The sequence below is a fragment of the Coturnix japonica genome, chromosome 1 (assembly GCF_054131305.1).
Source record: "Coturnix japonica strain WE chromosome 1, WE-NBRP24, whole genome shotgun sequence".
In the NCBI taxonomy this organism is placed as follows: domain Eukaryota; kingdom Metazoa; phylum Chordata; class Aves; order Galliformes; family Phasianidae; genus Coturnix; species Coturnix japonica.
In genome coordinates this window covers 159,408,470-159,418,344 of record NC_140663.1, presented here as the reverse complement: position 1 = coordinate 159,418,344, position 9,875 = coordinate 159,408,470, and the positions used below count along the sequence as shown (strand labels likewise).

At 49.2% G+C, this 9,875-nt stretch overlaps 1 protein-coding gene across 3 annotated transcripts; it reads right to left on the bottom strand.

The window, feature by feature from the left end:
• Nucleotides 1-1,122: 1,122 nt before the first annotated feature.
• On the bottom strand, nt 1,123-9,272 carry HMGB1 (high mobility group box 1). Of its 3 annotated transcripts, none has more exons than XM_015852011.2 (5): nt 9,149-9,272; nt 6,696-6,858; nt 6,314-6,459; nt 5,221-5,395; nt 1,123-3,180 (listed from the first exon to the last, which is right to left on the bottom strand). In XM_015852011.2, exons 2-5 carry the CDS (start codon nt 6,843-6,845, stop codon nt 3,004-3,006), a joined length of 648 nt encoding a protein of 215 aa, XP_015707497.2. In that variant the 5' UTR covers nt 6,846-6,858; nt 9,149-9,272; the 3' UTR covers nt 1,123-3,003. The 3 variants fall into 3 exon arrangements, with proteins under 3 accessions (XP_015707497.2, XP_085392430.1, XP_085392429.1); XM_085536304.1 differs by lacking the exon at nt 9,149-9,272 and adding an exon at nt 8,932-9,137; XM_085536303.1 differs by lacking the exon at nt 9,149-9,272 and adding an exon at nt 8,877-8,924.
• Nucleotides 9,273-9,875: the final 603 nt, after the last annotated feature.

Sequence of the window (9,875 nt, the reverse complement as noted above, 5' to 3'; positions counted from 1 at the left end):
TGTGATCCGCCACTGAAAGCAGCTGCACGAGGCCTCAGCCAGCAGTGCATCACCCCATTGAACTGCAGAATCTCCCCAGCCGCTTGGTGCCTCTTAGTTCGGACCTCCAGTGCTCCATCTCCCCAGAGGCATTTTGCTACACCAGTTCAGGATTTCCCTGGACGTGGTGGGGCCACTGACAGCACTGCAAAAGGGATGAGCATTTTCCTTACGCTGAGTTAAACCAGCCTAAAACTGTAACACCTATAAAGCCAGTGCCTACAATCACATCTCCTCTCAGGACTCTGGGCTAGCTTGTAACTGATAGCTGTAATATCAGTATGGATGTCAGAAATACCCCTTATCACTATTCCAGTTCTCACTAAACCAGCCCCATTTCTTGTTTGGAATAGGATTTTTTTCCCCTCTACAATGCAGGTTTAAAGCTCTTAGAAAATGCTTTTTGTTTTGACAATGATGACACTGCTGTCCAGTGCCCTCATAGGCAACTGCTGCCTAAATGGCTGCAAATGGCCCCGTTATCCCTCCACAGGTAACAAGTTGGAGATCTGGGTGACACTGCCAGCATGAAGTGACCTCAGGTCATGTCATCTTGTAGTAGTGGAGCCTGACCTACTATTGCCAACCATCAGGCTGAGCTCCTACTACCAGCATGCTGCCGTGATGGAGCTCACGGGGGACCATACGCAGAGAACAGCGAGGTTTCAACAACAAGAATCAGAACAGCCTGTGTGGAAAAGGCCCACAATGATCGTCCAGTTTCAACCCCCTGCTATGTGCAGGGCCGCCAACCACCAGCCCAGGCTGCCCAGAGCCACATCCAGCCTTGAATGCCTGCACGGATGGGGCATCCACAGCCTCCTTGGGCAACCTGTTCCAGTGAATTCCATCTGCTTTCCACCTTGGATCCAGATAAACGCAAAGCCCTTCAGCGCCAAAACTCGGTGCCATCAGCTCATGTAGATGGCGGCACCCAACTGCAAAGAAAACCAAACTCAGCTCTCCTACGTGTTCTGCATCAGTCTTCGAAGAGCGTCTTCCTTCTGTTTGAAACAGAAAGCGGGGACGTAAACCAGCGCAAAGAAAGGAATCCCTCAGGATATTAAGCCACTTAACTAAGTATTAAAACCTCTGCAATTATTAGTTTATTAGTATCATCCAGGATCCAGATGTTCAATATTTCTCCTGAAGAAGTTATACATAAATGCAAATTGAAATAAGAATCTGAAAGTCAAAATCGTATAACAAAACAATACTCCAGCACAAAAGCGTGTAAAATTACAAGAATGCTTTTTTTTTTTTTGCTTTTTTTTCCTTTTTTCTTTTTTTTCTTATTTTTTTCTCTTTTTTTTTGCTCCTTTTAAACACTGGCACTTAAAGAGAACCATAATTTGATAAGCACAGAGTTGCCGAATTGTCCCCCCGGACTGGTCAGCAGGTGCGTGTGAGAACGGTTACGGTTGCCAGCACTTGGAAGTTGGACTAAATATGCAGGGGAATAATAAAACCAACCCCATCGACCCTCGGGTTTTGGTTCTGGAAGAGAACTGCACTGGACCAAATTAGACGGTGTTGGTATACCATAAACATTTCACTTTTTAATGCAAAATTTAATAAAATGTACTTTTCCATACAGCTATATTTAACTTAAAAATGGGCAGACATCGAGTGCGGTATAAAACCTAACAGGAAAAATACATCTTATCTCGTTTTCAATTTGAGACAATATACAGCTTTGTTTCAAGGGCTAAAACTAGAATTTCAAGAATACAAATATGAATTTACATAGATTTAACAAATAATAATGGTACCATTTATAGAAATCTTAGAAAGAAAGATCATTTCTCGTGGGCCGTTTTGCTACCAGGAGAGTTTCATGGTATAAAGCCCGCGGCCATCGCCAGACCCGTCACCAAAAAATAAGGCGGCCACTTCCCGCTCTGAGCTCCACACACCGTAGGTACGGTCACCTCTCGCCAGTGCTGGGATTTACACATCCGACCTCCGTTACATGGCAACGGGGTCACACCTGTAAATGTCTCCACCCCGGCTGGACTTACACCCCCTTCCTATGGGTCCTCCCAGGACAAAACGTAACGTCCGCTCCCTCCCCCTCCCCCCTACCCAGAAGTATTTCATCTCCGTTAAATTGAACTCTATACTTCTCAACTCTCCAAGACTGGTAAATTCATGCAACAGAATATTACGCTTCACAAACTTCTGAACGAGTATCGCTTTGATGAGATTGGTTTCTTTTGTTTCCAGTTACGGACAAATATTCTTTCATCGCACGCCTATAGATTTCTCTTCTTACCCTATCATGAATATGCAGGGTATGTAGATCAAAGCTGTGTTTATCAGCTGGATATATGAAAGATGAAAACTGTAATATTCACGTGATCCCAAACGGGCATTCAATAAAGCAAAAGATGAGTTCCCCTCAAAAATAAAAAGAGAGAGAGAGAGAAGAGAAAAAGAAGACGTATGATTTTCCAGGGCACCTATTAAAGGACAACAATACTAATAAAAAAAATTGTATTTACTTAGAAGCATTCAGAATGTCAACAAAACAGCTGCAACTTGCTTTTTTTTTTTCCTTTTTGCAATTACAGAGTGGTATTCAATTAACAGAACGACAATTATTTTTATGATGCATCAGAGACAACTGAAGATGAGAAATGAACTACATCCCCAAATAGGACTAATTTGTGCTGTGCACCAACAAGAACCTGCTTTAAAACTCCCATGCCAATTTACAACCCCCACACTGTACCAGGCAAGGTTAGTGGCCATTGAAATACCACTAAGGACAGGGCTATCTAAAGACACATTCGGTAGTGTGTTAACTATACAAAAAAAGAGACACTGTACAGTTTAAAAACAAATCTTACACAGCCTTACATTTCATTGTTTGTTTGTTTTTTTTTTTCTTTAAAAGGAGTGAGTTGTGTACAGGGGGGTTAAATGCTTTATAGACAAGAAAGAAATTGCTCTAAAAGAGACTTATTCATCATCATCATCATCTTCCTCCTCCTCTTCTTCCTCTTCTTCATCCTCTTCATCCTCTTCGTCTTCATCATCATCTTCCTCTTCTTCCTTCTTCTTCTTGCTCTTCTCAGCCTTGGCAACTACTTTTTTGCCCGCATCAACCTTCCCTTTGGCCCGGTATGCAGCAATATCCTTGGAGGAGAAAAGCAGGAAGAATCTCTTAAAGTTTAACAGCTCAACAGCTCCGAGCAACTTCCAAATGACATTCATGAAACCGGAGCTACCCAGGCATCTGCACCGGGCAGGACCAAGAGCTGTGGCTTCAGTTACAACAAGGTGAACAGAGCCCAACAGTAGAAAAACGAGGGAACAGAAGCCTCTAACACAGAAACAATACTCACACGAGCAGCCATTCACTGCTTACGGCTGTTGAGGAATCCCCACTGTCAGGCTTTTAATGAGGGGTAAGAAGAGCTGCTGCCTCGGAGGAAAGAGGCACAGCTGAACCCATTTCCCCATAAGGAAATGAAGTAGGGAGACCTCTTAAGGTCCCTTCCCAGCCCTATCTTCCATGTCAGGTAAGGAAAAGCACACAGAAGTACTTACCCGAGGCACAAAATTATAATTAGCCACCCAAAACACACTAAGATGATACGGCGTAAGATCTGCAATGTTATGCCTCAGCAAAGAGCAATCACACAGAATTCTGCTTGACTGAAGTTTACAAAATAAAAGGTATAGGAACTTTGATTAAAGGGTAGACAGTGCCACCTTCTGCATGCAATAAATTTATTCCAGCGGTTTATAAGGCACAAAATTCAGTTCCTGTTATACGAAGTCAAAACTGTACATGGAAGACCAAGACAGAAAAACAGTCAGTCTCCCCAACTTTAAGCTAAAATCAAAGGGACACAACAGAATTGATCTAGAGGACTCCCAAGCGTATCAGCTGGAGGGAAAAGTGAGCGACTTTGTGCAGATGGTCCCAATCTTCCAACGTTCCCCATCCCATCACCGTTACACCACTAATCTCACACTCCCTTCCAACTTAGCAGTAAGTTCGGAGAAGAGATGATACCCACTAAGCAAAAGGCAAACAGTGAGGTACTGAGATTCCTGCACCTTAAAAACCCATTTGTATACACAAGAAATGAAGACAACACAACAAAAATGAAGGCGTCTCGGACTAAAGATTCATGATTGTGCCACGTATAAAGTTCCTTAGGCTCTGTCAGCACTGGATGTAAAATCTACTCAGCATGCTGACAGCTAGAAGCTGCATCAGAAGGACAACGCAGGAAGCCTTCTATACCTCCAACCCCTCTCCAGCATGTGACTGATAAGCTCTCACAGGGGCCACCTTGTTCACTATCACGCTACGGTCCTGAAGTGGTTTTCATGGCCAGCAGGAGATGCGCCCAGCCTGAGGCCGTGGCACACACACAGATACCTCGGTGACTGTGAGACTCCCTATGTGACACACAGCAGCTATTGCTGAGTGCTGACCCACTGCAAAGCATCAGCACAGATGCTGGCAGCACACCCCTTCCCCACTTGGTTTCCTCACCTTAGGATGGGAATCTGCCCATCCTCACAAATAAAGGACATACATAGCACTGCTCTGTGCGTGCAACATGCCACTGCTGCTCCCATCATGATGATGGGGTTTAGCTTGAGTAATCAATCAATTGCATGATATACTGCTTTGTATGTATTATTATCTGTTAATTACTGGAAAAGAGGTGGATGCAAAGTAATTAGAGGAAAAAGCACATGTAGCACTAGCACCTTACAAGTGTTCTGACACCAACCCAGTAACAAACTAAAAACAGCATCTAGGTATTTCCATCATTTTAACACTCAGGGATACATAACCCCTCTAAAACAAGAGAAACATTTTATTCTTTACTGATGTTTCTTAATACTACCCCTTAACTCAGATGCTGCTGTGACCTATTGTTTTAATAACAATACACACACGATGGTATCTATTAAACCATCATCGACGGCCCTGAGTTACAGATGAATGAAAAACATTCAACAAAGAGAACTCCAATCCTGTGTTATAATCATGTACTTTATACCCCTTTGAGTGACACTACCCTGAAAGCAGGACATTTGTCATCAGTACACCATCGTGAGCAACATCAAATATTAGGGTACACGAGAATGGAAAAGCGTCTAAACTGAGGTTTGTTCTCCCCAAACCACCTCCATAAATGCCAGTGTTACCTTCTCATACTTCTCCTTCAGCTTAGCAGCCTTCTTTTCGTAAGGCTGTTTATCATCTGCTGCGGTGTTGTTCCACATCTCTCCCAGTTTCTTTGCCACGTCCCCAATGGACAGCCCAGGATGTTCTCCTTTGATTTTGGGACGAAACTCAGAGCAAAACAAGAAAAAAGCCGAACTACAGACACACAGAAAACAAAACAAAGAAAGCATTTTAATTTTAGACTTTAACCTATTGTAACAACAAGTTTTTTGACCTTATTTACTTTGGAACATCACCTAAAAGCGAAGCAAAGATTGATTACAGTGGAAGATGTTAGAACTAAACAAACTACCTTGAAAACTTAACACATACTTGTCTCCAAGTATCTGCACATCTGGTCTCGTTTTTGGCAGGACCCCCATAGAAAACCATTTTATATACCATATGCAGAGCGAGGCCTCCAGAGAATGACTGAGTGGTAACAGGAGAGCATGAAAACAGCAATTATTTGTTGTTAGAATTAGGATTTCAAGATGACAGCATCAGCCCCAGCAGACTTCTCCGCACCTTTCAGCATTAATTTGTTAGAAACCAAGACACACATATACACAAGATGCGTTCCTACAAAGCATTGGTGTCAAGCAGTAGGTGAACGTGAGCTCAGCAGTCTATCTTCCAGCTAAGATTTTAATTCTCCAAGCAGGTTCTGTGCATAATTATCCCTCTAGCTTGTTTTGCGCACAAGGCTCTGCACCCAAGTGGACTGCCAACTCCAATTCCTGCTCAACCAACAGGTGGTGAGAATGGCAACAAGTATTTTACTACTGTTCTCAATCAGAATGATCCCTTTCTAAAGAAGCTGGAAACATCAGTCAGAACTGCGCCTTGTAGATTTTTGCCTCCGCTTTTACAGGCTGACTTTATTCCAACTTGAAGTGGATCAACATGGAAACAAAAGCCTAATATTCATCATTAAATTCTCAGCCTATCTTAACACCACTGGACAGGAAAACGAAGCCATCCTGCACTTCTGAAGCTCCTAAACTCGGATGTAATGACCATTTTATAATGCGATAGCGCTGAACAATTCAGCCTAGGCAGAAAACCACTTACGGAGGCCTCTTCGGTGCATTTGGATCCTTGAACTTCTTTTTTGTTTCCCCCTTAGGTGGTACATAGTTTTTCATTTCTTTTTCATAACGAAGCTTGTCCGCCTTTGCCATATCCTCAAACTTCCCTTTCTCCTTAGAAGACATAGTCTGTAAGGCAATTAAAACAACACTATGATTTGAGAGCACATCCAGGTCCGCTCCAAGATTTCAGCTGGGGGAGCTAAAGGTAAGGCAGGACCAATGAATAGCGATCTGCCTCACAAGTGTATTCCTATATACCTAGAAGCTGAACTTTGACACAAATAATTGACAGCTTTGAGTAATGTTTCACGCGGGGCAGTTGCTTAATGTTTTGCACGTGTTTTTTAAGCCATTTCTCCTACCTTCCATCGTTCTGAGCATTTTTTTGAGAACTCTGAGAAGTTCACTGAAGCATCTGGATGTTTCTTCTTGTGCTCCTCCCGGCAGGTTTGCACAAAGAAGGCGTATGAAGACATTTTACCTCTCGGCTTCTTAGGATCACCTTTGCCCATTTTTGAGGATTTTCTGCAGCAAGGCAAGAAAGACACCTTTAAAACTTTTCCTTTCTACAAGCAAAGGCAGGAAGTAAGCCACGAAGAACAGCTGCATTGAACGAGACTTGTAAGAGCAGCACTCTGAAATCACACAACGAGAAGAAGTTTATTTTCAGGAATATCTAGTGAGGGTTTTTATCAGCCCTGTTTGAGGTAACTTGGCAAATACAACCAATCACAAAACGTGCAGTTCTGGTCTCTGACAAGCAAAAACGCCCCTTGCAAGCAGCCTGTAGTAACTGCTGGCATCAGGGTAACGGGGACTGCACTCCTACTGATAGTGCTGGCTGCAGAGGAACACCTTATACTTAAGGGGGGAAAAAGAATGAGAGCATCCTCTCCTTTGGGTTACTACATTGGTCCTTCGCATAGCTTTCCCACTGCTCTGCCCTTTTGGGGGCTTATTTATGAGACACACGTTATGCTGGGGGCTTATTTACAAGGGACACAATATGTGCTGTATGTTATTGCTCTCCTGTAAGCAGCCCCATGTGAGCATCCAGAACCGCTGCCAGTAAGGCAGGGACATGAGTGAGGAGTGTGACACTTCCTCGTGGTGCGTTCAGCTGGGCCGGAGGGCACGAGAAACATCGGGCACGGGGCAGCGCTTCTCCTGAGGAAAGTTCTCCATCAGGAATTAGCGGGAAGGGAATAAAAAACACCAAACAAAACAAAGCCCACCCCACGGCGGTGCTTCCTATCGGCACAGAGAGACACAAACACATCGGCGCTTTATTCCGTGACTAAACACGTCCGGTCTGAAGTTTCTCTAGGTAACCCAGAGGCCGCGGCCCGCAGCGGCTCCGGGCCCGGGGCGCTCCGTGAGCCGGGTCGGCCGAGCGCCGCGTTTAAAAGGCGCCTTCCCGCCATTTTGGCCGCGTCCCGGCGGGGGCTGAGGAGCGACCCGGAGCGCGGCCGGGGGCGGGGAGAGGGCGCACAAAAAGCAGCGAGCCCGATGTGAGGGGACGGAGCAAAGTTGCTTTAGCGGGGATGGGGCGGAACGCTGCGGGCGGCCCACGGGGACCGAGCGACCCGCCGCCCTCGGCCCTCAGCGCGGTGCGGGGCTGCGGGCGGAGGAGGTCAGCGCCGCCCGGCTGCTTCCATTTTGTGCGGTGGAGCAACGCGCCGCACACACACATATATACACATAGACACACACACATAGACACACACACCGCACCGCCGCCCTCCGCACGGCCCAAGGCCGCGGGACCCGCTGAGGGGCGGCGGGGCCGGGCGGGAGGAGGAGGAGGATGAGGAGAGGGAGGCGCGGAATGGCCGCTCCGCCGCCGCGCGCACAGAACATGGCTCCTGCCTCCCTTCCTTCCCTTTGTGTGAGCGCGCCCGTACCCTGGCGCACACGCTCAGCCATTGCAGCCGGGGGAAGGCGGGCGGGAGGGGGGTGGGTGCGGGGGGGGAGATGGAAGTGGGGGGGGAGGTGGGGGGAAAGGCCGGCTGGCTTCCAGCGCCCGCCCGAGCCCCGGCGGAGCGGGCAGAGCCCCGCCGCGGACCCCCGGCACCAGCCGGCCGAGTTTCGAGCCCCCCGGGCCGCGGCGCTGCCGGCGGGGCGAGCGGCGGCGGCCACAAAAAAAAGTTCCCCCGAACTGCGCCCCCGCCCGCTCGAGCTCCTCGCTGCTCCGCCGCCGCTCGCCTTGTTTTCTCGCTCGCGGCTGCCGTCAGCCATGTTACAGCCAGGCGGCTCCGGGGCGAGCGGCACCGCGGCCCGGCCCGGTCCGACGGCACAGCACGGCTCGGCACCACACCGCACAGCACAGCACGGCACGGCTCGGCACCGCACAGCACGGCTTGGCCCGTCTGCCCGCCGCAGCGATGGCTCCGTCGCGGCGCCCTAAGCCGCTTACGGCGGGCACAGCTCAGCACAGCGCAGCATAGCACGGCACAGCACAGGATAGCACGGCACAGCACAGCATAGCATAGCACAGAACAGCACAGCATAGCACGGCACGGCGCAGCCCGCTTCCCCCTCACCCCGGCGGCGTTCCGGCCCCGCGCCCCCCACCCAGCCCCGTTCCTCCCCCCCCACCTCGGCCGCCCGCGCTCCGGCCCCCGCCCCGTTGGAGGCTCGTTCCCCCCGCTCGCATCCCCCCGCCTTTGTGTGCCGTGTCCCCGGCCAACGCTGCCCCGCGGCCCCCCTCGGCCAGGCAGGCGGCTGCGAGGCGAGGCGAGGCGGGCAGCGCCGGCTGCGTGCCCGACCGCGAAGCGCGCCCGGCCGGCCCGGCGGCCCGTCGGCGCCTACTCACCCGCGTCAGAGTCGGCACGCAGCCCCTCGCTCGGCCCCCAGCCCCACAGACGCCCGCCCGGCCGCTCGCCCCGGCCCCAGCGCTGCCTGGGTCGCCGTGTAGCCCAATGCACCGCAATGGCTGTGAGAGCGGGATCGATACGCAGCCTCCTCACACTCTCGGCGCTGGTAACATTACTCTCAACACAGCCCCGTCCCCATTGGCTGCCGCCAAGCGAGCCGCCGCGCCGATTGGTCCGGGCCCTTCCATTGTCCTGACCAGAGAGCTCCGGCGATTGGGCGCGGGGAGGGACACGTCACTGAGGATTGAAAGGGCGCGCAAATATAAAAGTGAGCGGAGGGAGCGTCCGCACGGTCCTGTGAGGTTGTGTGGTGTTGTAATGGGAACTAACACCGAGCCCGGTGTTCCACACAGCAACCCCCTCCCAGACCTCCATGAACAGAGGGTCTTAAGGGAACACTCGGTTATCTACTGCACGTCAGCACCGCCAGGAACAAAGGGATTAAACTACGGTGTTATTTAGGTGTTACTGAGGTATTTAAAGTACTACTTCCAAGCAGCGTGTTTCTAAGTAATAACAGCAAAGTTCCTATTAAATGAAAGTGAAAACAATCTTTTGTTTACTTAAAGATATGATTTGATCCCCCATTGCTGCCTTTCAATACCTGAAGGGAACTTACTCCCAGGAGGGGAGTAAACTCTTGGAAAGGGCTGACAATAGCAGGAC

Excerpts from the sequence above, each read along its gene's own strand:
- HMGB1 (XM_015852011.2), bottom strand. The coding sequence starts at position 6,845 with ATGGGCAAAGGTGATCCTAAGAAGCCGAGAGGTAAAATGTCTTCATAC. Across the intron at positions 6,460-6,695 it reads AATGCTCAGAACGATGGAAG|ACTATGTCTTCTAAGGAGAA; the intron begins GTAGGAGAAATG and ends ATTGCCTTACAG. Across the intron at positions 3,181-5,220 it reads TGAAGGAGAAGTATGAGAAG|GATATTGCTGCATACCGGGC; the intron begins GTAACACTGGCA and ends TTCTCCTCCAAG.